Below are 27,055 nucleotides of genomic sequence, written 5' to 3'. Positions count from 1 at the left end.
AAAATGACAATTTATCAAACTGTAACAGGGTGCTTAATGATTTTGTAATAACTGAGAACAAAGTGGAAGAGAAATTGTTGAAATTAAACATAAGAAAGGCACCTGGGGTGGATGGAATCTATCCAGTTATATTAAAGGAGGCAGCAAAGAAACTAAGCAAACCCTTAGCCATAATTATGAGAGCATCCTTGGACTCAGGGGAAGTCCCCACAGACGGGAGATGTGAAAATGCATCCCCAATTCACAAAGGGAGATTGAAGGGTGACATGAGTAATTATAGACCAGAAGTACACAGTACAGAAGTTAGTTTAACTTCTGTACTGTGTAAAATAATGGAGTCACTAGTTAAAGATGCATTGCAGGATTATCTAGACAAGACTGCAGCCATAATTCATACACAGCATGGGTTTGTTAAGAGAAAGTCTTGTCTGACAAATTGGATTGTATACTGTAATGTGGTTTCAAAGGAACAGGATGTAAAAAATAATTTTGATATCATATACTTGGATTTCAGTAAAGCTTTTGACACTTGCGCATGGAAGACTACTGTACAAATTGGAGCAGAATGTTATTAAGGGTAAGTTGCTACAATGGATAAAAGAGTGGTTGAGTGGGAGAAGACAGAGTGGTAATCAATGGATGCTGCTCTTCATGGACCAATGTTATTAGTGGCGTCGCACAGGGTTCGGTGTTGGACCCACTGTTGTTTTGTATATTTTGTGTGGTACTGCAACAGGATCTAGAAAATTTGGAGGGATGGGCTGAGAAGTGGTAACTGAAGTTTAATATTCACAAATGCAAAGTACTGCATATTGAAAGAAGTATCCCCAGAGGAACATACCAACTGTGTGGTATTACACCTAGGGTGGTAGAAAATGAAAAAGACCTGGGAGTAATTCTGCAGTCAGATATGTAGTTTACTGAGCAATGCAGACAGGCTCCCAGAGCAGGTCATAGGGTTTTGTCAATGATATACAGGAATTTTGCTAGCAGGGAAAAGGAGGTGATTATCCCTTTGTATAAGGCAATGGGCAGGCCACGCCTCGAGTACTGCATACTGGTTCGGAGGCCTCATTTTAGGAAGTATGTAGATTTGCTTGAGCATGTACAGAGAAGGACAACAAGATTGGCGAAGGGGGCGAAGTGGTCCTCATACCACAAGAGGCTTAAATTCTGCAAATTGCAGCATCTGGAGACTAGGCACATGCAAAGTGATCTGTTTGAGGTATATAAAGCCTTGAATGGGTTGAGCACACTGAATTCTGATGGGATTCTTCCGCTTGCTCAGATTATGAACCTAAGGGAGCATGAATTCAAATTGAGGGAAGACAGCTGTAGAATAGATGTGCGGAAATTTGCCTTTAGCTAGTGGGTGGTTAATTGCTGTAACAAACTTCCATCTGTCATTGTGGAAGTTGATAGTTTAAATAAATTCAAGGAGGAAGTGGACAAACGTTTAGAGGGAATTGGGGGTGTGACTTTTTTTTTTTTTGGCTGATGCTACATAAGCTCATACTCTTGCTTTCTTCCATCACATGCCTCTATTACTATTATTATCCCATGCATATTTTTTTCTCTTCCACTAGTATCATCAGTTCATCTGACATTCATTTAGACTTTAACTTTGGACGATATCTCTTTTTTCAATTCCTACTATTAGTTCACACTCTCCCTATATATATTTATATATCTTGTTCAAATTTTCAAACGTTAATAAAATACTTTTTATTCATCCACTCAAGTTCGAATACATTTTTTTAAACTTGTAGTGGACACTTGATGTTAATACAGTTTTTTCAAATATTAATTCATTAATTAAATTTAATTAATTAATTTTAGTTTTATATGGGAGAGAAAAATTTCTCTTATATAAGATATTTAGCAGGATATAAATTTAGGAATAAATACTGTCAGTGGCGAAGCATGTAGATCGCTGGAAAAAAATTTCTTTTTCAGATTCTTTTTTCATTCTGGGTTCTAGTCTGAGTCAAGGAGGGAACAAAATGGAAAATGAAACATGTGAATAAAAATAATAGTCCAACACCATATATAGAAAGGAAAATGGAAAATTGCAAGGAAATTTGCTTTCTATTTTGCCACTTAATATTGTGATTCTGTCATATGTATATATATATTTATATTAATTGTAATTATTTAATAAAAAGTAACTAAAATAAAATTTTTCTTTGTTGACCTAAGTAGGAATTGACTTTAAAATTTTTTTTTTTTTATATTACTTGTTTAATATAAATTATCAGGGAAGTAATCACAGAAGCTTAGTAGCAGCTTCAGTGATTACTTCCCTGAATTCCTCCCATTTAGAATTAGTTTTTGGTAACATCATCAGTTATTCCTACTGAAAATAATAAAAAAAAATGAGCACCACTGTAGTCCCCTCTACAAAATTAAAATCCATGCCCTTTACCATTGACAGTAGTTATATCTTTATGTAGATTTTACATCAATATATTATGATCACTGCCACCTAGTGGTTTCCTTTATCTGATATTTTTAATGTATAAAGAGTCACTGCTAACAATCAGATCAAGGGTTTTCCTTTCTCTTTTTGCTTCTCTAACATGTTGCTGTAGAAAACAGTCATCCAGAAAATTTCTACTACTTTGTGAGTGATCAACCCAGTCATTTGGAAAGTTAAAATCCCCTGTTATAAGACATTCTAATCTACTGGCTCACTCTACCTGTCTGTATGTTTCTTCATTATACTCATCAGTCATTTGGCCTATAGCAGACTGCTACTCTTATTTTAGTTTTCTTGGTGCTTATGTCACACCAACCAAACTCAACATTGCACTACCGAACCAAGTCATCTAGGTGCATTACCTTAGATTCTGTGTGCTTCTTATCCAAAAGCATTACACCCCCTCTTGTCCTTTGTATGTTATACTGACACTATTAAAATTTTTCAAATTCTATTCAAATTCAAATGTCTGAGTATCACTGTGTTTCCATTATTACTACTGTCTGCATTTTATGACTTAACCAGTCACTGAAATTCATCATATTTGTTTACCATGCTTGTACACTAGCATTATGTACAAGTAAGTATACATATGTTTGCTTTTAGTAATCCTAACACAACTCCTGTTCCATGCTTGTTTCATGAAGAACTCCCCTCCCCACCAAACAGTCCTTGTAATCTCTCACACCTTGCTTTTCAAGCTGCTGTATGTCCCAATAGAAGCAACACAAGAATCACTTTCTTCTGTTTGCAGCTGCCGTTAATCTGTTATGTCAAGGAGCTGGATATATTCTTGCCATGTGCATGCCATATCCAAAAACTTCATTACTTCATACAACATACCTCCCTACCTTTCTTACTACTGCATTCATCGTTAATAGTCAAATGAATAGAACAAACTTATTTTAAACTTATTTAAAAATTATTTAACTAATATAACAAACTTATTTAAATTTAGGTCTTTTCTGCGAAAAGATCTAAACCTTCCAAACACTTCCTCGTTCATTTCACAAATGAATGTGGTCTTAGTTCCAATCTAGATGATGTCCATTTCCACCTGCTGCCAAGGTTTGAAGCAGTCGAAGGGCATGGTTGGCCAGGGTCTCAAGCTGAGCTCTTGAGTTTGGTTCCACTGTAAGGATGAGGTCGTCCGCAAAAGCCTGGGATTTGACTTCCCCCAGGTCCATCCTCAAGAACTCATCGAAGACAATGTTCCAGAGCAATGGGGCCCAGCACAGACCCCTGCGGACAGCCTCTGTAGATTTGTTTTACTATCTTCTTGTACGGGGTATTGATCTCGACCTTGCTCTGTGATAGGTAATCTTTTATGGTGTTGAATAGATTTATTGGCACCCTGGCCTCTCTCAGCCTACCGAGGACACTTGGCCACCAGAATGAGTCAAATGCCCCGGCGAAGTTGATGGAGATCAGGAGGAAGTATTTCCTGCTGCAGTGAGCAGGTTTTTCAATGCATCTATTGTGGAGGAACCTGGTTTGAACGCATATTGGTTCACCACCGGTAGTCCTGCTGCTTTATAGTGCTAGGAAATTCTTTTATGCAGCAGTTTTTTATATAGTTTACTCACCGCTGATAGAAGTGCAATGGGTCTATACGAGTCTGGATTCTCTGGCTTTTGGTTGGGTTCTACAAAATTAACTTAATATTTGCTGTCCTTCCATTCAGTTGGATATTTTTCTGCTTCCATACAGCAGTTAAACAGATCCAGCAGAAGCTTCGGTGCATATTCAGCTACCTTTTTAACAATTTTCGGCTTGATCAGATCTAAGCATGGACATTTCTTGGGTTTGATCTCTGCGATGGCTACCAGGAGCTACTCCCGTGAGAAAGGGGACTCCTGTTGTGATGTGTCATAATTCTGGTTTTCTTGGCACAATTGGTGCTGTTCTTGTTGGATCGATATAGCTGGGTCCTTGAAAATAACGCCTAGAATATTTTCCATTGATTGCTCCCAAGTTGTGAACACACTCTGCGGTGTCAGAGTGGATGTTAAAACTTTGCCTCTGGGGAGTTTGTTGATGGTGACTTTGTAAACCCCCCCCCCCCCAGGGGTTAGCATTTGTTGTTGTGGAGACCAAGCCCTCCCATGATCTCTTTTTACTTTTCTTGATAGTTTCTGTATAACAATTCCTGACATCTCTGTAGTGCTGCCTAAGCACTTCAATTTCTGCAGCTGGCCAGGTCCTCCGTGCTCTTTGGAAGTCTTTCCTTCTTTTAATTACTTCTCTCCTTAGTTGCTGAATCTCAGGTGTCCACCAGGGAACTGCACCAGGCAGTGGTTTTTTTCTTTTTATAGCTGTTGCACTGGCACTTGTAATAATTTCTGTTACCTTGCATTGCCATGAGTCAGGATCACTCCATTGGTCCAGCATCTGTTGGTTATTTTCTACTGTTGCAGTCAAGGAGTTCCTGAAGAGCTCCCAGTCTGCTTTACTTATGGCAAATCTGTTATGGAGTTGCTTGATTGACTGTGTTCTTGTTAGAGTTCTGGTAATTTGAAAGGTTATTACATGGTGATCTGATGTTGTCCATGAGTCTTGCACCCTCCAGTTGGTTACGAACGGTGCAATACTTTTTGTAGCAAGAGAGACGTCAATCGTGGATTCCCAAAGGGTGTTGCAAAAGGTCGGGAGCTGGTGTGGCTGATTAAGGACTGAGATCTGGGTCCAGTGAGGAACTCCTCAAGAAGTTGGCCATTCCTTGTGCCCCGTCTGTCCAGTGTTGTGCTAAACCAGGCTGGCGAGCGGCAGTTTAAGTGTGCACCAATTATTATCTTTTGATTCAGTAGTACATCAGGGAGGTGTTGTAAGTAATTAATTGAAAAAGTGATTTCTTCTCCTGGCCTACAATATAGTGCAACAATGTAAAAGGTGCCCAAGGCTGTAATAATGTGGACACAGGCAGCCCAAGCCGTACAAAGTTGTGTAATTCTGGTAGCAGTAATATGTTGGTTCCTGATTAGGATAGCTGCCCAGGGGATGTCCACATCGGTCTGAATTATCTTGTAGTTCAGGGGATATTCCCTAACACTTTTTGCGATCACATATGGCTCCTGGAGTATGACAATATCAGCATTTTTTTCGTCCGCTTTGACACGGATTTCGTGCCACTGCTCTGGCCCTCTGCGCATTTACTTGAAAGAACTTAATCATAGTAGTGTTAAACTTTTTAATACGTGTCCCCATAACTGATTTGTCCTTGATATAAACTTCTGGCTTTTATGTAGGTTGGTCACTTGGGATCCCTGATTGAATGGTCGTAGCCTATTCTCAGTGACGCAGTTTATGCAAACTGGCTCCTTGGCTTTGTTGGGGCAAGCATTGTAATCATACCCTTTCTCAGAGCAGTGACCGCAGGTGGGGGTGGTTTGCATGCATGCATGTGTGGGAGGTGGGGCTGTATTTGCAACACCTAAAGCATTTTGGCACGGCTATATGCTCCCGGAAGCGGTGGCTTCCCCATTCTATGTAGATCCTGGCTTGATTCTTTATCACCTGCCATGCTGCCCGAGAGAGCTCTACGATCCAGTTTGTACTTGCGCCATCCCTGGATTTAGTAGAGTATCTTGGCATTACTAGATTGCGCGATTCTGCATCAGGAAGTGTTTCGCAAATTCCTCTGATATATTTCTTCTGCTAGGTGTTGTGGCAAGATTTCTTTACTGACGTCAAAAATAGCTATGGATGGTCTCTTTCTTTTGGGTGGCTCAGCTTTCAGTCCAAGGGTTGCAATCTTGGGATTCTTAATGATGCTTTGCACTTCTTTTTCACTGTTTCAATTACCACTCCCACATTTCTCATCTTTCTAATTCCCTTAATTCTTGTTTGCTTTAAGTCCTCTTTCATGCTTAAACGTACAGTAAACTGCCGCTATTCGCGGTCGCTGATTTAATATAAAATGAAACCTAAAAAAATGTGAATTTTAAATCACCATGAACATTTTCCGCCATAAAAAAACATGGGTGTGTCTAAAATCATCTTTCCCGGTCAAAACAGCGCTTAGTGGGTGGGGGGGAGAGGGGTGACAAAATCGCGAGCGTGGATGTTTCTCGCTAATCCTTGTTCAGTATGTGCTATGTGCTTGTCATGGAAGGTTTTGTCATTTGCTTTTAATTTATATGCTTATAAATTGAATAAATTTATCAATTTATATGCTTACAAAAGTGAAAAATCTACCGTTTTGCAGTGTGTTAGTGTAAACAGACTTTTCGAGTGTGTTAACGGAAGAAAGTGACTTTATTGTGGACAAATTCTTTTCTAACCCCTGCAAAAATATGGCTATGAATAACAAGGGAATTGTGAAAAGATCAAAGGTGATGACATTAGCGAGTAAAATTCAGTTAACTGAATTTTACTCGCTAATGTCAAAATTTCTAATAATGAAAGTGTCTCATCAGCGGCAAAACATTATAAAATCATTAAGTCAACGGTATAATCAATCAAGAAATCGGAAGAAAAAATCCGCCGTAGTGTCCGTGAAAACGCGCTAATTGTTTCAAAAATTTGCTCTGTAACTCGTGATGTTAAATTAGAAAAAAATGGAAAAGGCTTTAAATTAGCATTTAGCATTAGTAGAGGCATATGATGCAAGAAAGCAAGCTTATGCAGCATCAGCCAAAAAAAAAAAAAAAAAATCTTCCACTTCACCCCTCCGTTCGTTCGAAATACCTGTCCAGCTAAGCCTTAAATTTATTTAGGCTATCAACTTCCACGACAAGGGATGGAAGTCTGTTTAACCAACCAACTACCCGCTGGCTAAAGACACATTTCCGCACATCTATCCTATATCTGTCTTCCCTCAATTTGAATTTATGCCCTCTCAGGTGATTATTCTGAGCAAGAGGAAAAATCCCATCAGCATTGAGCATGCTCAAACCATTCAAGGCTTTATACACCTCTATCAGATCACCTCACCAGTGCCTAGTCTCCAGACTGTAATTTGCAAAACTTAAGCCTTTCTTCGTAAGAGCAACCCTTTGTTCTATTCACTAATCTTGTTGCCTTCTCTGTACTCGTTCCAGCAGCTCTACATCCTTCTTGAAATGAGGCCTCCGGACCTGTATACAGTACTCAACGTGTGGCCTGACCATTACCTTATACAAGGGAATAATCACCTCCTTATCCCTGCTAGAAAAATTCTTCTATATCATTGACAAGACACCATGTCAGCCTGTCTGCACTGCTCAGAGAGCTTCATATCTGCCTGCACAATTACCCCCAGGTCCTTTTCATTCTCTACCACTGTCAGTGTAGCACCACAGAGTTGATACGTTGCTCTGGGGTTACTGTTTCCCCATACATAGTACTTTACATTTGTCAATGTTAAATTTATTTTGCCACCTCTCAGCCCATCTGCTCAACCTTTCCAGATCCTGTTGCAGCAGCATAGTGTCAGTAGTGTCCATAACAACCTTGCCAACCTTTGTATCATCTGCAAACGTGGACATTAAGCTTGATATACCATCATTAATATCATTTATAAATACAGAAAACAATAATGGACCCAACATTGAACCCTGAGGGACTCCACTAATAACATTAGTCCATGATGAGCAGTGTCCATTGATTACCACTCTGTCTTCTCCCCCCTCAACCATCCCTTTATCCATAGCAGCAATTTGCCTCCAATGCCACACTGCTCCAATTTGTGCAGCAGTCTTCCATGTGCAACAGTATCAAAAGCCTTCCTAAGATCCAAGTATATAATATCAAAGTTACTCCTTGAATCCAGTTCTTTTGTGACTGCATCATAGTATCCAATCAAATTGGTCAGGCAAGACTTCCCCTAAACAAAAACCATGTTGTGTCCGAACAATAACTGAAGTCTTGTCTAGATGATCCTGCAGTGCTTCTTTAACCAGTGCCTCCATTAATTTTCCTGGAACAGAAGTTAAACTCACAGGTCTATAATTACTTGTGTCAGTAGGCGCCTCCGTAGCCAGGTGGAAAGGAGCAGCAGTGCATAGCACACGCTTCTTGATTAGACCGGGGTTCGAGCCCGTCACCACCAAATACGGAGGATGCGGAAAGGTGAGGAAATGACCACCGCATATCCCGGAGCAATATGGCCTTAGTTGCTAATGCTCGTAAAAACCAAATAACAAACTTGTGTCAGTCTTTGATCCTCCTTTGTGAATTGGGGTCGCATTTGCACATCTCCAGTCTATGGGTACCTCCCATGAGTCCAAGGAAGCTCTCATAATTATGGCTAAGGGTTTGCTTACTTCCTTTAATATAACTGGATAGATCCCATCCACCCCAGGTGCCTTTCTTGTGTTTATCTTCAACAATTTCTCCTCCACTTTACTCTCAGTTATTACAAAATTATCTAGCTTACTGCCAGAGTTGAATACACCTCTGGCATTCCTCTCCCTGAATAAACTCCTCATGTATGAATGTCAATGCAAAATATTCATTTAGTTTGTTAGCTACCTGAGCAGGATCATCAACAGTTGAACCATTGATATCAAGTGGACCAATCTGATTCACCCCCTTCCTTCTAGAGTTTACATAAGTAAAGAACTCTTTGCTGTTTTTCTTTGCATCCCTTGCCAAAAATTACTCGTAATCTGCCTTCGCCTGCCTAACCTCCTTTGTAACTTGGTTACAGATCAACTTGTATCTATCATAGGCTTCTGTGTCACGTGTTAATTTATATGTATCCCATGCATTTTTCTCCGCCATATGTCTCTTTAGTTCATCTGACATCCATTTAGCCCTAAACCTTGAACAGTATTTCTTAGTTGGTATGTAAAGCCTAGTAGCTTCCAAGATAAGTTCTTTGAATGCTTCCCATTTTGAATTTGCTGTTGGTAACATCATCAGTTAGTCCCACTGTATAGAATTTAAATGCTGTCTCAAACCATCATAGTCGCCTTTACGAAAGCAATAACCCTTCCCTTTACTCCTGATGGTAGTTACTTCTTTGAGTAAATCCCACTGCAACCTAGTGGTTCCTTTATCTGCAGATTCTTAATGCATGAAGAATCACTACTGATAATCAAATCAAGAGTATTACTCCCTCTAGTTGCCTCCCGAACATGCTGATGTAGAAAACAATCATCCAATAAATCCACAAAAGCCTTGCTAATGTGTGAGTGACCAACCCACAAATTCCAGTCAATATCTGGGAAATTAAAATCCCCCATTATAAGATTCTGATTTACTGGCCCACTCTGTTTCCCTGTACAGTTTCTTATTATGCTCATCAGAGTCATTAGGCCTATAGCACACTCCTACTCTCAATTTGGATCTCTCAATGTCACACCAAACTGACTCGACACTGCTCTGTCCAGCGATGTCAACTGGCTTCACTTCGTTGGATTTTATCTGTTTCTTAACTAATAGCGTAACCCCCTCCTCCATTCCTATTCTGTCTATCCTTTCTGTAGACATTGCGCTCCCCAAATTCCAGTTCTGTATTTTTTATATCTGTGTGACACCACGTTTCTGATATCCCAACAATATTTGCCTTTGATGCTTTGAGTAATACCTCGAATTCATCAAATTTATTTACCAAACTCCTAGCATTAGTTACCCTAACACAACCCATGTGTTTACTTGTACCGCAATGACTCCCAGCAGTCTCTGAAATATTCTGCATCTTGTTTTTCAGGCTTCTGCTCATTCCAATAGAAGCAGTGCAAGAATCAATTTCACCTCTGCCAGTGGCTACTGTTAATCTATTAGTCCTTGTATACCCCTGCCCAAGCTAGCAGTTTTCCAACCCACCTAACACTGCCTCAATAGCATCAGCAAATATTCTTGCAAATCTTTCCAAGGCTGAATTGATCAACAAGGCTCTCATTATATACTCCCTCCTGTCGTGTCTGGGCAGAATTGCAGACACTTTCAAATTCAACCCTAATTCACGGCTTTTTTTCTACAGTGACCTGTACTTGTTAAGTAATTCTGCCGGTCTCCTACTCTTAATATCATTAGTGCCAACGTGCACAACTGTATCACCTTTTGTGCCCTTAAAAGATGATATCCACTCTACAACATCATCAACCTTTGACCCTGGCAGACATACCCTGGTCCTGTTCCACCTATCCTTTTTACAAAGCATGTTCCCCGTTTCCCTGACAATAGTCACCAACAACTACTAGTTCCTGTGGGGCCAGTGCATTCTGCCTTCGGGGTTGCCGCTGTGTTGCATGATGACCGGGTGCAAGTTCTAGCGTTGATGTGGGCCGCTGAGAGCTTGATGGGCCCCCTCAGTTTAGATCCTTCGAGGGCATCCACCCTGTCCTTCAAGCTCTCATATAGGCCCATAACAATGCTGAATTGTCACCTGATATTTCCTTACACTCCTTGCATCGCGCGCACACACACAAAGATATCCCCCATGGCAATATTATGTCTCGTACCCAATTGCTCCACAAACATCATGCAAGCAGTGCATTTTAAAAGGCTGTGATTCAGAGGCAACTGACACCCTCAGTACTCCTCTGAGCCACAGCACTCCCATTAGCTTGAGCCTTTTGCTTTGCTGCTCTGGTCTGAGTAATGCTTTCGACTTAATTTCAATAAAATTTCAATTTCAGTACAAAATTATAACCCTAAACTTGTATCCCAACACAGTTATAACACTATATATATTTTTCAGTATCAGGTATTATCTAAGAGTTCCGTTTATATAACTTCCATATCAAGTTATGTATTAATTAATTAATTATGTTACGTTTTTATAAATGTTATATGTCTAAGTCGTCATATGTATTTAGTTAAAAGTACAATTTAATTGACAACGAAGTTTAACAAAATTAATAGATTTTACTGATTAATTGACAATATGATATTATATACTATACTATACTAACACTATCTAGTTCGGAATATAACGTATCGTATAACAATGGCAGCAGTTACGAACGGTAAATCTACGGACACTTAAGTATTAATTAACTTCCAAATCTCGCTGTCTCGATTCAGAATAAACTAACGATCCTGACTAGGTCTATAAGCTACTTATAGAAAATAATTTGATGTAACAATTGGTCAATAAAGCAGCTAAATATGGCTAAAAACTTCTCGTTCAGCGGAGCTGCAACTTGTAACACGTGGATTTGATACCCTTACCGATACTTTTATGCAATTACAAGGCCAAGTAAAGAATAAATACACCAGATTAATCAGAAAATCACAAAATAATGCTATACTGCTAAATTTAAATCAAAAGTTTTAGAAAAATAAGAAAATCCACTTAGCGGCTTTGAACACGTCTGGCTCCCACTAGCCTCATCAGCATCATCTGTGGATAGAAGACCAAACTCAAAATAAAATTCCCTTAAGTTCACTCATTATTCATGAAAAGGGAAAAGACCTTTATCAACACTTTAGTGTAACTGGTGGGATAAGTTTTTTAGCTATAGCAAAGGTGCTGGATTGAAAGATTTGTTTGAAATTTCTAATAAATATTAATTTAATATTAAATTGTTTCTTATTTTCATTTCAATGCCTTATGCTTGCATTTCACTATGTACTGTCTATGTACATAGTCATATTATGAAGGTACATATAATACATACATAGACAAAATTTTAGACTAGTTTTTCTTATATATTTCATACTTTGGAACGGAACCCCTTTATTACTATGGGAGCCATAACTCAGTATTCGTGGCATTTCTCAGGAACGTAACCCCCGCAAATAGCAGGGGTTTACTGTATTTTCTTTTAACAGATTTAACTAAAGTTACTAAACCCTTTCAAAATGAGTTTTTAAAAATAAACCAAAATGAACATGATGAGATAAAAAATGATCCATTAACACTACCTTTGCAGTCATCTGATTTAGACCTACACATTCCCAATGCAAAGAAACAAAAAAATTAAAAAGTATGCATTTCAGTCCTCTTGGGAATATGATTATTTGGTAATAGACAATTACCAAAATAATCTGGCTGGCTATTGGAAGTCAAATTTTGAAAGGCCAGACATGCCATAGGAATTTTCATGAAGCTTTTTCCCAAATTTAGTGATATTAGAAAAGCTAAACTTCAAGAGAAGAAGAAAAAAAAAGAAAACTTGAAAAGACAGAAAAAATATTTTAAATTTAGATCAAAACTAATAGTAATAAAGCGATAGTGAATGAAGTTTCATTTATTTTATCAAATATGATTGCAAAGAATTCATTGCCTTACACTCGTGGTGAAATAATAAAAAAAAAAAATTGTGTAGTATCATCGTTAGAAGTGCTTGCTAGCATTGTACCAGAAAAAACAGAAAGCGACCTTGATTAGCTCTGCCAAAAAATATTCCTTTGAGTAATCATGCAGTTTCAAATAGTTCATAAAATTGGCAGATGTAATTAGGTAGAATCGAAAGTTGTGTAATTTTTTCACTGCCACTTGATGAGTCGACTGATGTTTCGGGCATATCACAACTTGTGCTTTGTTTCATTTGATTCAACGCGATGGCAGCTGTGAAGAAGATTTTTTTTGGCTATTTTGCCACTTACTGGTCATACGACTGGAAAAGATATATATGATTGCATTTATGACATTCCTCACAGTGCACAAAATTGATCTGAGTAATCTTATATCAATTATTACAGATGGTGCACCTTCCATGATAGGTAAAAATCAGAGGCTGTATTGCTTATCTTGATAGAGATGAAACAATACCTAATTTTTGTGCATTATCACTGTTTGATGCATATTGCGGCCTTGTGTTCAGGAATGAAAAAATCAAAGAGAAATTATAGGATGTTTTGAAATCATTGTTAAAGTCATCAACAATTTTATTGCTAAACCCCTAAATAAGTGACTTCTAAAAAATATTTTGGATCAGTTGTGGAAAGGCACTCTCCAGAATTTGGGAGGTCTTTGAAGAAGTAAAAGCTTTTCTAATAGAAAAGCAATAAAGAAAACTTTTTTTAATGAAGATTTCAAGATTACACTTTCATTCATGGTTTACATCTTCAACCATTTAAATGAGTTAAAATTGAGACTACAGGGAAAGGATAAATTTCAAGTGTTTCTGAATAAAGTTTTAAAAGGAAATTTGCTTCATTTTCCTACTCTTAAAAAATGTTTTGTGGAAACTGCTGGGGAGTGCCCATCATTTTTAATGAATGTAAATCCAAGACCTTAGTGACCAATTCCAAGAAAGATTCAAATACTTGAAAGAGCACCTCCTAAAATTTGAATTAATGATAAATTACAGAAATTTTGAAATCAGTAACTTGGAACAAATTTTCAATCAAAATGAAGTAGCAGCTGCCAAGTTAGAACTTATTGATATGCAGTTATCTTTAGCTCTGAAATGTCTTTTCCAACACAACTATTTTAAAATTCTGGTGTTATTTCGACTGAAAAAAATTCTCTTTATTACAAAGAGAAGCATTCAAAGTACTTTCTATGTTTGGATCAGCATACACGTGTGAAAGTGCATTTTTCATTAATGAACAATATCAAAAAGAAAAAAAAAAGGACAAGATTTTTGATATCACAATTGGAAAGAAAATTTGCGATTATCTCTTCGTAATGGAGAAATTAATTTCAAAGGTTTGGCATCATCTCTTCAATGTCATGGTTCACAGTGATAAGGTAATAAATATTAGCACCCAAAAATTTTGATTGAGAAATATAATTCTTGTATGTGTAATATGACTAAAAATTAATTAAAAAAAAATGCTTTTTTATTCTTTAAGTAAACAAGTGTATATTTTAAGTAAGCTGCAAAACTTGCAGCTTGCTTACTTAGTTTCAAAGAGCTTCAATATTTCCTTGTAAAAATGGTTAAAAAAAAAAAAAAAACACCAACTCTTAAATCCGACTTAAATTCATCTTTGGCTCATTTTCCAAGGCCCTTGTACATTGTCCTACCTGGACACCTGCATATCTACAAGTAACTGTTACTACATCAATGTTGATCATGTGATTTAAAATACACAGTGTTAATTTTAAATTGTTTCTGTACTAGTGTTAGTTCCCTGAAGAGAATTGTTATTTATGAAAGTATTGTATAATTATGATCCATGCATTATATTTTCTTCTTAATGAAATGGGAATACCTTGATAGCTGTTATATTTGATATATAAAAAAAAAGTATATAATTATTTATTAATAGACAGCTGATGTGATGTAAATTTTTTGTTTGTGCATGTGTGATATGTGGTAATTAAAATTTTTATCAATAACTTAATTGTCTTCACATTTTTTTTTTTTTGCAGATTCATGAAATGTTTCCTAATCTTGATCAAGAAGTAATTCAGTCAGTGTTGTCTAGTAATCATGGTGATAAAGACAGGACTATAAATACCCTTCTTTCCATGAGCTGTGATAATTAATGTATTATTTAATTTGTGAAGCTAAATAAACTGCTTTACAAGTTTCCTTCAAATAATTAGCAGAGTTCTGAAGGGCAGTGGATTAATTATTTTAAAATCACTGCATTGAGCTTAAGATATATCATTTACAAAAAATTTTTGAATAATACTTGTTAGATAAACTTTGAATAAGTATAGTTTTTCATAAAATTGAAAATTAATTTTAAATAAATTTTGAGAACATAAATACGAAAAAAGAAAAAAAAAATGCTTTATCATAAACTACACTGGTAGGCAATAATAAGATAATCACAAAATCAGAAGAATATTTTTATTCTGTTGGTATATAAATGTAAGTTTATAACTTATTACTAATAATGAGGAGAAAGGTTAGACTAATACAGAGTTGCAATAATTGTATCATGAAACAAAAAAATTAAGGTTCAGTAGACATGCTTCAAATCAGTTTGGAATGTTTCTACTTCTAACAGCTGCAGGTCTGGCATTTCTGTCCTTTGCTCGGTATGAGGCTGTTCAACTTCCATTTCTTAAAGAGAACTCATTTTAACTTATTAGGCTGGAAGTAGTTGGCAGCTTGTAATTTGTCTCCCTAGAGCAGTGCATACGTTTTGATAGGATTCAGCCCCAGTAATTTATTAGCCATTCCATAAAAACTTGTTTTTAAGTGGCAATCCTGGAAAGTTGCAGTTACATCTTATAGATTCCATCTGTATTTCTGGAAATTCAAAGCTTCCAATAAATACATAAAGGGAGTACAATCATTATGATCACCAGTTCAGATTATTTCTGTCAGTGGGTAGGTATAAGTGATACACAGGCCACTGCCTTCCCAACAGTCTATGTTTATTAAGCTTTTATGTGATTGTTCTCAAAATTGTGTTCTCAAAGCCTCAGCCGTGAACTGAGGCTTTGAGGAAAAACAGTGACAGTATGATAAAGTAGTGACATGTCTTTAAAGACTGCTAATATGATGCATATAACTATTTTACCTCCTTATTAAAGCATGATGCCATATCTTGGGCTCCTTTAGCAGCAGGTGGGTATGCTGCTCTATCATCTGTTTGGGAAAGATCTGAAATTAAATTCTTATTGCAGATCAATTCAATTCTCTTTTCAAAAAAAAAAAAAAAACTCAGGACTGCAATTAGGTGATAGAAGCTGAATTATATTCCTGGGAAGGAAATTTTTTTTTCACAAGTACAGCTGGTCTGGAATATTCAAAATTTTTATATAAAACGAAGAATTTTCTGTAAGGACTTTTTTTCGTTTAGTAATTACTGTTTCTCAAAAAAAAAAAAAAAAAAAAATCATTTCAAAACTTTGTTTGATACTGTTTCCAAAAAAATCGCTATCTCACAATATTACTGAAGCCTAATGCTTGGTTTCGTTGGCACATAAATAGTCCAGTTAACACCATCTTGGATTACACCCTTAGATAGCTTGAAGTAGTTTAAACCTATCTGCTACCTTTCTCATTGCATTCAATTGTATTGCCACCTCACCATTCAGCAATCCTGCTTTAGGTCTTTCTCACAATCCCTCCATCAAAAGGAATCTTCTAGATTCCTTAAGATACAATCATTTTATAGTACAGTATATTAAAACTTTACAAAATAAATAATATTCATCATTATAGCTATTTTCTTGGTATTTGCAGGTGAAATTTTTGGACTGGTTTCCATTACCTCTTTTTTTTTTTTTCCCCATACTGAGTTGAATAATTTTGATTGGATATTCATAATTTACATGTAAAATTACATGGAGGAGCAGTTTATCTTATTTACTATTTTAATTAAATAAATAATATATATCACAAATTAAATATCATTAAAATATGAAAAACCATGCTACTTTTTTACCCCACCAGTGTAGTGATTCAAACTGCCATCATTTGGACTAGGATAGAAAATTTGCTTATTATTTTCTTTGAAATTAATATTTTATAATATTGTCAACTTCTTACATTACATTTAAAGTGTCAGTAAACTATTATAATGTGATAAAGTATTATTAGATTATAGCAATTATAATTTATTAGACTGTGACAATAGAGACAAATCATTGAGAGTGAAACTTTATTTGGATATTGATTTTATATGCAGTTTTTTTCTTATTTCCAGTATTTATATGTAATATTTAATAATATATGGAAATATTATTTGTACAATTTAAGAATCTAGACCATTTTGATTTGACAAAGATTGTTTAATGTGATCTTTGATTATACTTGGCTTTGTGGAATGCATGTGGTTTTACATTTAACTGCCCAGTATGCCCACTATGCACAAATTATATCAGGATTTATTCAGAAAATTGGAATATATGAAACTTAATTTAGCCTGTCAAGTACTTACACTATCTCTTAAGTAATCTTCCCATGGGTTTCATTCTGTGCAGTCTCTAATCACATTCTCATTTGGTAACTGTTTGTATCCATTCTGTCCAGTTGTAACTCCCATGTTTCTCAGTGATTGTAGATGTAATTAATTTGGGTTGTTATTCACTCTTGTTATTTTGTTATTTCTTTATAGTCTGAATGAATTAATGTTCAAAGCTGTTCTCATAAATGTCATTCTGAAGTAGGTATTTTCATTATTTTTCTTTAAGATTAGGCAGAAAAGACTCAGTCTTTAAAAAACATTGAATTAATAAAGAAAAATGATTTTTTTTTTTTTTTTTTGTCAATTAGACTATCCCAAATATTTGTTCTAAAATTTAATATTTTTAGGCATGTTTTTCTTATAATTGGATTTTTATTTTTAACTTGCTGATAGTCACACAATCATATACAAGATATTGCCAACTTTGTAACACATTTTTACTGTGTTTGATAGAGAAATCTCTATTGAATAGAGTGAATGAACTATTACTCATGCAATTTAAGAATTTGGACCATTTTAATTTGACAAATAACTTTTCAGATTAAATTGGAATTTCTTGAATTTCTGATAGAGAAATTGTGGCAAAAATTAGATTGGAAGGCAGCAGGAAAGAAAAGGGGGGGGGGAATGAAATTGACACCTGTACTAATTTTAATCCAATGGATTAAAGGTCATTATTTTAGTTTTCTAAAGTGCTCTTTTCATATTAAAATTTGAAACTAGATTAAAATTGGCCGAGTACTGAAAGGCATCCTGCAGTTAGCACTGAGGACGTGATTGTTTACAGATGAACCTGTTTGTTGTTCATGTGGAAATGAATTTGTTCTTTTTACCATGGTTAGTAAAGCTCCATGCTGCTTGCATCTTATCTGAACCCATTCCTATGTTTTACACAGGAAATATGTGGTGAAAATAGGTCAAACCATTTTGTATAAGGTAAACCCCCCAATTTTATGGACTTCAGATTTAATGGACAAAAGAAAAGAAAAGCACTACAGTATTTTGAGTGTACTTGTAAGATAGAGAAAACTGGGAACTTACAAGTTACAGCAGCTGACAGCAGACATTGAGGCTGTTTGTGGATACGCTTGTTATCATATTAAGTTCTTGTCTATGCTTTTTTTCTTTATTATAAATTCATAGTTCTATCATCATGGTCCCCTCAGAAAACTGCTGAAAAGAGTGTTGTTATTTGGTTTTTAGGAGCATTAGCAACTAAGGCCATATTGCTCCGGGGATATGCTGTGGTCATTTCCTGACCTTTCCGCATCCTCCGTATTTGGTGATCACGGGCTCGAATCCCGGTCTGATCAAGAAGCATGTGCTACGCACTGCTGCTCCTGCCCACCTGGCTATGGAGGCGCCTGAAAAGAGTGTATGCATCTGAATGTTGCACAGAAATAGAAATTAAAAGTAAAGGTGTGCCTGGAGAAGATTTGGTGCATCTGTTTTCCTCATCTGTGAGAAACATGCCTTGAAAAAAGAAAACTGTCAGATATAAAAAGCAGGGCTAAGCTTAAGGAGTCTGACTGAATATTCACACGTTTCTCAACTTCAGCTTTTTGGCTCCAACTCTGAATAAAGTTTTTCTAGGCACTACTATATGTTCATAGTAAATTATCTTCTACTAAAAAGAATAAACGCACAAGGCATAATAGACTACGGATTGGTAGTTTGCTATAAGAATATCAGTGATAAATCACCATATTTTTCCACAGTAGTAAAAAACTACAGAAGTAGTTTAAATGACATAGTTATTATGTATTGCACTACCCTGAATAAGTAATGCTCCACCAATGGAGAAGACTGTTGTTACTTATTCTTGGGAGATACCACCACCCAGCCTGCACCATTTCAAGGCTTTGTTGGCCTATTGTTGTTGGGCAGATAGGTACCCTGGTATTAGTATTATTACTATGCACACCAACTGGCATCTCTCATATTGTGGAGTTATACTTCACAACTGCGTTGGCATGATTGCAGGGCGCCTCCGTAGCCAGGTGGGCAGGAGTAGCAGTGCGTAGCACACTTCTTGATTAGACCGGGGTTCGAGCCCGTGACTACCAAATACGGAGGATGCGGAAAGGTCAGGGAATGACCACCGCATATCCCTGGAGCAATATGGCCTTAGTTGCTAATGCTCTTAAAAACCAAACAAACAAAACAGCATGATTGCAACACCAGGGTACCTATGTACCTACCAACAGTAGGCCAACAAGCCTTGAAACTGTGCAATCTGGGTGGTGGTATTCCCCGAGAATAAGTAACAATAGTCTTTTCCATTGGTGAAGCACTACTTATTCGAGGTAGTGCAATACTTGGTAACTTGTTGTTGAAGGTAGTCACAATATGAGATACAATTAAATTGATACCATTTGCTCTACTTCTGTAGTATTTTACTACTACAGGAAAATATGATGGATATATATCACAAAAGTGATATTCTTATAGTGAATTATCTTCTACTGTGTGCTATGTATCAACCAATAAAATCTTGTTTTTTACTGTTTAACAATTGTAATACATACATTAAGAATCAAATAGAGTAATTGTTTAAAGTATATGGGGGTACAAATAGTCTCAGAAGAAACTTTCAGTTTAACCGACATTCAGTGGTAATGGACACCTTCGTCCTATATTAGTCTGCAAAACTGAGAGTTTACTGTATTCCTTTTCTTAAGTGAATAAATAGCATGTTTACAGGTACATTTTTTTTTTTTGAGTTAACATCCCCACCTGTCCAATAAATTTTCGGTTTTTAATGAAAACTGCAACAGAATTTGCTTTTGCATTTCTATTAACTTTGGTCCTCAGCATTTTTATGCAAGAAATGTTTGACTTATTCATGCCATAATCAGTCATAATGAAAATTGTGGTTTTAACAATATTTAATGAATTCAGTATTTTATAGTCTCATTTAGCAGTGTCGCTTTACTTTGTTTCTTAGCAGTTGAATTTCCTTTGCTTATATTTTTAGGAATCATGAGGATAGTATTTTAAAGGATAAAATTTGTAAAAAAAAAAAGTTGTCATGATATTTTTAGAGCAGTTGCTTTTAGTTTCATTGAATAATATTATTGCTTAATTAGCTTATGCTAACTAATTCACTTATATAGTTTTATAACTTATGAGTGTAAAATGTTCCTCCTTTTCTATAATTCTTAAGAGTAGAACTAAAGACTTCTTAAGAGTAAGGTCTAAAATGTAGGAGATATTTATTTAAAAATAAATTGACATTTTCATTAGATAAAGAGTGCAAATTTTTTTGCTGGATTATCAGAATTAACCTGGCAATAGTCACACTTCACCTGTCAGGCAGCATGAAAGGAATCTTCATGAAAAATATGTTGATTCAAGATTAACAACTTAAATATAGACATAGTTTGACTAGAGTCTGAAGCGAAATTTATTTTATAGCATTCAAAAAATGCTCAAACACCTGTTCATACAGTATACCATTTTTGAAACTTTTTTAATTCTTGCACTACACCTCACAGGTGTTGCCCCCCCCCCAAATATATAAGTAAAATTATGAATGTAAATTAAATAGGCCAGCAGTGCAAGTAAGCCCTATGGAATTAGAATACAGTAAATAAAAGGCCAAAGCAACTAATTTGCAACCCTATTATGAATAAATTTAGACTCTTGCCCATTGATAATTCCGAAACTAAATACAGTAAATTCTCGCTAATCCAGTTCGGTTAATCTAGACGTCAGATAATCCAGATAGAAATATGAAAAATTCTGTTCACAGTTGAGTACTTTGCAAGACACACAGGATTTAGGGAGGCAGATGAGTTATGCTGATTGACTGTGCAGAGAGAGAAGGAAAATTCATTACATTGTCTTGTGTGTAGTCTAGTATTGTTGTTTGATTGTGAGTCGACCGGATGCTATTGCTTATATCGTTTCATTTGTGTACTTTGTACATAAATTAATATATTTTATATAATTATGGGTTCTAAAGAAATTGAAAAGTGGAATAAAAAAAACACGTTACTTTAACTACCATTAACAAACTCAGTGATAGAACAACTTGAAAATGATGTTCCTAGAAAAAAAAATTGCTGAAGAATTTGGTATTGGCCAACACTGTGTCAGATATTAAAAAAACAAAAAGAATCTGTAAAGGCATTTGCTTTAAAATTTGGTGTGGAGAGAGATAAAAGCAGTGCATCAAACCTTAAAAAAGCCAAAAGAAGTGTTGCTGGAAGAAACTATATTTAAGTAGTATTCACAGCAACAAATCAAGTGGCGTTTACATAAGATGCCAACACCACCTGATGAATGTATAAAAAGACAGTACAGGCAGGTCTCACTTCATGAGTTCCCAGGTTTAAGAGTCCCCCCCCCCCCAAGTATCAACAAAATCGAAAATATGAACATTAATTGCAAAAAATGAATGTTAAACTGCATTCCAAACCAAGCGTATAGCTATATAATACAGTGTACGCCGCTTTATGATATTAATAAGGTCCAGAGATACCATTGTATCATTAAAATATCGTAATGTTGAACCCAATAACACTTTTTTTTTTTTTTTTGATAATTCGTTTCAAAGTCTTGAAAGTTGAAATTTTCGCTGTATAACTAAGCTATTTATCTCTCTAATTATTTTTAAGGTCATGAGCGTGACCTTAAGGCCATATAAAAGGTGAGCGTGGTTTGTAAATTGTATTAGTTACCAATTCAAATCATTAAAATGCACTACACTTTCATCATTATCATATGTTCCGTTATAAGAATCAATTTTAAATGCCTTTGTGATATTTTTCTAAAGCACATTTCTGTAGGTCACGACCATAAAACAAAAACAATTTGCACTTTCCTGTTTATTGGGCTTTTCTGTTACTGCAAGCAATTATAAATGGGAAATAAACTCTACCTTCTTGCATTTGCAAAATTATTGATAGCTGGAATTGTGTGGTTTTTTACGTTATTATGGTGAAATGTGTTTCCCCTTTACTGAAATCTTCAATCGTATAAAAAACATAAATAAATTTTCAGAATCTTCTCTTCATTCCTTTTTTTTTTTAAGCTTCACAAACTTGTTACTCCACACGAACCGTGTTAGTTGCAATTTGTGTATGCCATTAAATGTTTATGAATGCAACCGTGAAATTTATAAAGAAAAGAGAAGATTATCTTGGAAACAAACGCCTCTTAAAGCATTTCTGAAGAAGATGACTCCTTGTGCAACAAACCGAGTGCCAAGCCAATAATGAGTGATCAACGAGTGTGCAATTAGTCGATGATGATGAAGAATAAACATTCTTTAACATTTGTAAGTCGTAAATAATTTCTCTATTATTATAATTTGCTTGATTTTACAGGCTACACTTTCATTTCTTTCAATAAATCAATCATTGTTTAAACATAAACTAATTAGCTAGCTAATTTCATTGTTGAGAACGTGACCCCTATTTTTAACCTTATGGGAAATAAATTCCTGCTTTATGAGTTTTTGCTTTACAAGCGCGTGCGCTAGGAACGAATTAACTCAAAGTATAGAACTACCTGTACTGTATATTTATCTATCGATGAATAAATGTTTTATCTTTTTATAGTTTTTAAATAAAGACTATGTTGATATTTTTTTATTTAATTTTCATTGGCCCTACCTATATCATTAAATTTGCTTCACTAATCTGGATTATCACTTAATCCAGATGACATCTCACCCCCAATCAGTCTGGATTAGGGAGCTTTACTGTAACATAATAACATGAAATATTGCTATAATGGTGCTGCAAACTAATTCAAACAACTTTCACAACATATATAACAAAAATAAATTAAAACAGCAACTATCAACAACTTGTTGGAAGGCCACAAGATGAACAACTGTTGTGTAGTTTCTGTATTTCAAATGATAAATCAGTGTATCGAAACCACAACTGACAATTTATTGCTATGCTGATGCAATAATTTGCATAATGATGGCTCCTTGTGCAGTGAGAAATTAACCCATAGTAGCTTAGAGCCCTCACAGTACAAAGCCAAACTGCTAATGAATATTCAAAATGTAAATATAAAATAAACTAAGTTATAGGTGGCAGTATGAGCAATGCTTAGCATCCCATTTCATTACTACCATTTTATGTAAACTAAAAGTAATTAAAAGGATACTGAAAAATAAAAAATCTAAAAGTGAAGAATTCGTAACTTAATTTATATTATGCTTAAGCAACATGTAGTTGTTTATGCTTTGCAGCCACAGATTCTTGTCTTTCTGTTTTTATTTGTGAATTTCTTTATTCCTTTTTGTTTTTTAATATCCTTTCAGGATATTGAAGAATAAAAAATATATAGTTTGAAGATAATGAAGCATTCAAAACCTGTTTTGGTATTATTATGTTTATTTCCTAATTGGAAATATGTACATAATGGGGTCAAACATCTGCTATTTTCTTACCACTGCTTCAGTGACTGCAAAGACAGTAACTAAGGGTAATTATTATGGAATTAATTTTTTTTTTTTAAGTAGAATTAAGTTTTAGTAAATCAAACTAAGATCTAATTCAAAGAATTTTGTTTTAAGGTTCATTTTTATATTTTATGTAGTAAATAAAAATAATACATACATGCTTACCAACTTTGCAATATCGCTGTCACAAAAGATCACTTCAGTCACTGGAACTTGATTTGTTTATGGGTGAAACACACACTAATATATATATATATATATATATATATATATATATATACTGTGGTTTATTTAATCTCATTAGTAGGTGTTTTGGTGGAAAAGTCTTAGGGATTTTTTTTTATAGTCTCAATCCCAGGGTTTACTTGTGCCATGAGGGGGGGTATCATCGCAGCTATTGGCATTAATGAGTAATGGGAGATGTTGATACACATTTAAGAAAATGTGATAAAAATTAAATAAATAGAAATAAAAATAAATTGTTTAAATTAAAATAGACTAGAATAAGACAAAATTAAATAAATGAACTAAATTGTATAATCTGAATAATATTGTTCGAAAACTTTTCCAGTTATGATCTTCTGTTTCTAGGGTGTTGGTAGGAATTGATCTAGGTTATAGTGTATGTCTTAGTTTCAGAGGGAGGTTATTTGTTGGAGAGTTGCTTGTGGTTAAGAACATTAAGCTTGCCTTAATTTGGGTTAGGACTCTATTCTTAAAGATATGTATATGGTTGTTTTCAATCTGAATTCGTTTGTTGTGGTTAATGTTTTCAGTGGTTCCATTTAATAGGAGCCATGGATAACATTAACCGATTAACATCCTATTACATGAGCAGAGGACCACAAATGGGCATTTTTCAAAACATCAGTACTGGCCACAGACAGATATCATACCCGGGGACTTAACAAAGAGGCCTTTTTAACAGGAGCTTGTTATAGTAAATAGTATATTTTACTGGTTGCTACTTGTAGCACTTATGAATAATTTATTTTTTATTGATGATTCATGTATATGATCCACTGTTGTTCATGTGAAGATAATTTTAACCCCTACCCATCCTTTTTTTTTTTTTTTCTGTTATTTTGTTCTGACTTCTGCTGAAACCATTCTCTTCATTCTGGAGTTTGTACTTTCTGAGAAATGGTTTTGTCATATTTTCTTCCTTAAAAATTCCAGGAATCTATTGAATGAAGTGAAAATGTGCAACAAAGTTGTGTTTTTGTATGATTTTATGCAACCAACATTTGGTTAAATTGAATAATTAAACTGAACAGCTAAATTTAGAGAACTAAAAACTAATTAGATAGTAAGAATCAGAGCTGTAATACTCAATATGTCGTTTTGAATATTTTCGTTAGATTCTTTTAATTGCGTTAATTTGAATTTTAATTGTTTTGAATTGATTTTGAATTGTGTTAAATTTATTTAATTATTTATATTTTACTTTAATTATTTATATTTTACTTTAATGTACCGGTAAGTTGTCGATTTTTTCGTTTTTTCCGTTTTAATTTCTGGAGGGTATCATACGGAAGTGTTCCACGTACTATATTGAGGTAAACTCCTCTTATTAATTTACTAATATTATTATCAACGTAGAACATATTGAGTATTTCAGCTCTGATTCATACTATCTAATTAATGGGTTGCATGCATTTTTTGAGACCCATGATATGTACACTTTCACTAGGGGGAGTACTTCCTATTGGAAAGCTATTCAAAAAATAACTTTTTTGATAGGAAAAGTTGGAGTTCCTATTAAAAAAGCTGATCAAGACGACAGCCAAAAACTGTATTCTGGAGTTTTGTTTGTGAGGTACTTATGTGGCTTATTGGTAGTGAGATCAATCACCAAAAATATATGCAAAAAACATGGTTATGAACTGCAAAGGGAATGTAAGCAGTGAGTATTGCATTCATGTATTATTTGTCACTTATCTGCCCCATTTTTTTCACAATTAAGATTTGACCTGGAAGTCGTAACCCCATCTTTAATTCTTTGAGTATAGCTACCAAGAGCAAAAGCATTCTTGCTCTTTTTAATTGTGCAGTGTAATTTAATTAATATAAATTGATCAGAATAAGAAATTTTACAATAGAGTGAGTTATTTTTTTTTCATTGCTGAATATTCCTTATGTAACTATTTCTTAAAAGCTTATCAAATCTTTCTTATCATGGTATTGTTGGAATTGTTTGCTAATCCAAGTAGTCTTCAGGTTGTTTTTGAAAGTCTGAGCATAATTAGTTACTCTACTTGTGTGAGAAACAGTTTTATACCAATAGGAAAAATTTATCTCATACTCATTAGTTACTGTTTGGAACATGCAGGTTTTTCTTTTCCTCCCTTGAATATTTACTATTGCCGTTGGTATATAATTCTTATTGCTGCATAGAACTGTGTTTAAAACAGTTTTCTGCATTGTAGTGGAGCCCTCTTTCTCACCAAAGTTAAATCAGACTTATGAAAATGGTATTTTTTCGAGGAGATAGATAAATAACTGTATATTCAGAATGGAATTTTTTTTACTGTTTGAATATCTGAATCCATTACATTCAAATAAATTAGGTGTGTACACACACACACACACACACACACACACACACACTTTTATACAGGCCTTGACAGATCTGTTCAGGAGCTAGTTTCCGGCTGGAGGTTATAGAAGACTTGGTCTTCTGGAAAAGCCAGTTGCACAAGCAGTAAGTTGAAGTTCAGTTAAAAATAGTGGTGTTGACCTTCATTGTTAGTACTGAATTCATATAATGCCAATTTTTTTTTCAAAGCAGCCAATATCATTTAACCTCGTGCTGTTATTGGAAAGTCTGTTCATAATTAAACTGTGTAAAAAAATTAAAAACTTTCAAATTTCTTTACTTGATTTGTTTTATCTACATGTTAAATTAATTTTAAATTGTATATTGACTGTTACCAGCATTCCAAAGCAACAAAAATGTAAAAATAACATGGATTGTTAAATTTCCAAGTATTCTCAGAGTTACAAACACTTGATTTACAACAGTTGTGCATATGAACAGTGCTCCATAAGATAAAAACTGTTTTTGTGACTGAACAACCTTCAAATATATATTTTTTCCGTCAGTTAAAGGATAAAGTTTTCCCTGTCTACTTTTGAATAAAAAACTAAATACAAAATTCTCTCCATGTAAATTTAATTTTCTCACCATCATGACCAAAGCCAGTTGATTAATTGGGCTATTATTGTTTATCATATTCCTTCAACCAGTAAGATTCGTTCTGTATAATAATGTTATTCATAGTTTAGTGTCCTTACTCGAGTCCATTGTGTTGTATACTTTTGTTGAAAAATATTCCTTGCAAGATACAGATGATAGATGTAAAACAAAGAATTGGCACTTAAGCTTTACAGATGTAAAATTCTAGTTGCCAAGTCAGATTTCTTTGTTGCCATGGCAATCATGCCACCTGTGT

General features: G+C 34.8%; 1 protein-coding gene across 1 annotated transcript in view; it reads left to right on the top strand.

The window, feature by feature from the left end:
• LOC150076311 (toll-interacting protein-like) overlaps positions 1 to 27,055 on the top strand; it is a 121,209-nt gene that overhangs the window by 72,530 nt on the left and 21,624 nt on the right. Inside the window, exon 8 of the mRNA XM_090387317.1 lies at positions 14,676 to 14,781. Coding sequence (XP_090243443.1) covers positions 14,676 to 14,781 — 106 coding nt within the window. The remainder of the gene's footprint in view (positions 1 to 14,675; positions 14,782 to 27,055) is intronic.

The sequence above is a fragment of the Mastigoproctus giganteus genome, chromosome 13 (assembly GCF_048544385.1).
Source record: "Mastigoproctus giganteus isolate SK-2022 chromosome 13, ASM4854438v1, whole genome shotgun sequence".
NCBI classification, from domain to species: Eukaryota; Metazoa; Arthropoda; class Arachnida; order Uropygi; family Thelyphonidae; genus Mastigoproctus; species Mastigoproctus giganteus.
This window is presented reverse-complemented; position numbering and strand designations above follow the sequence as displayed.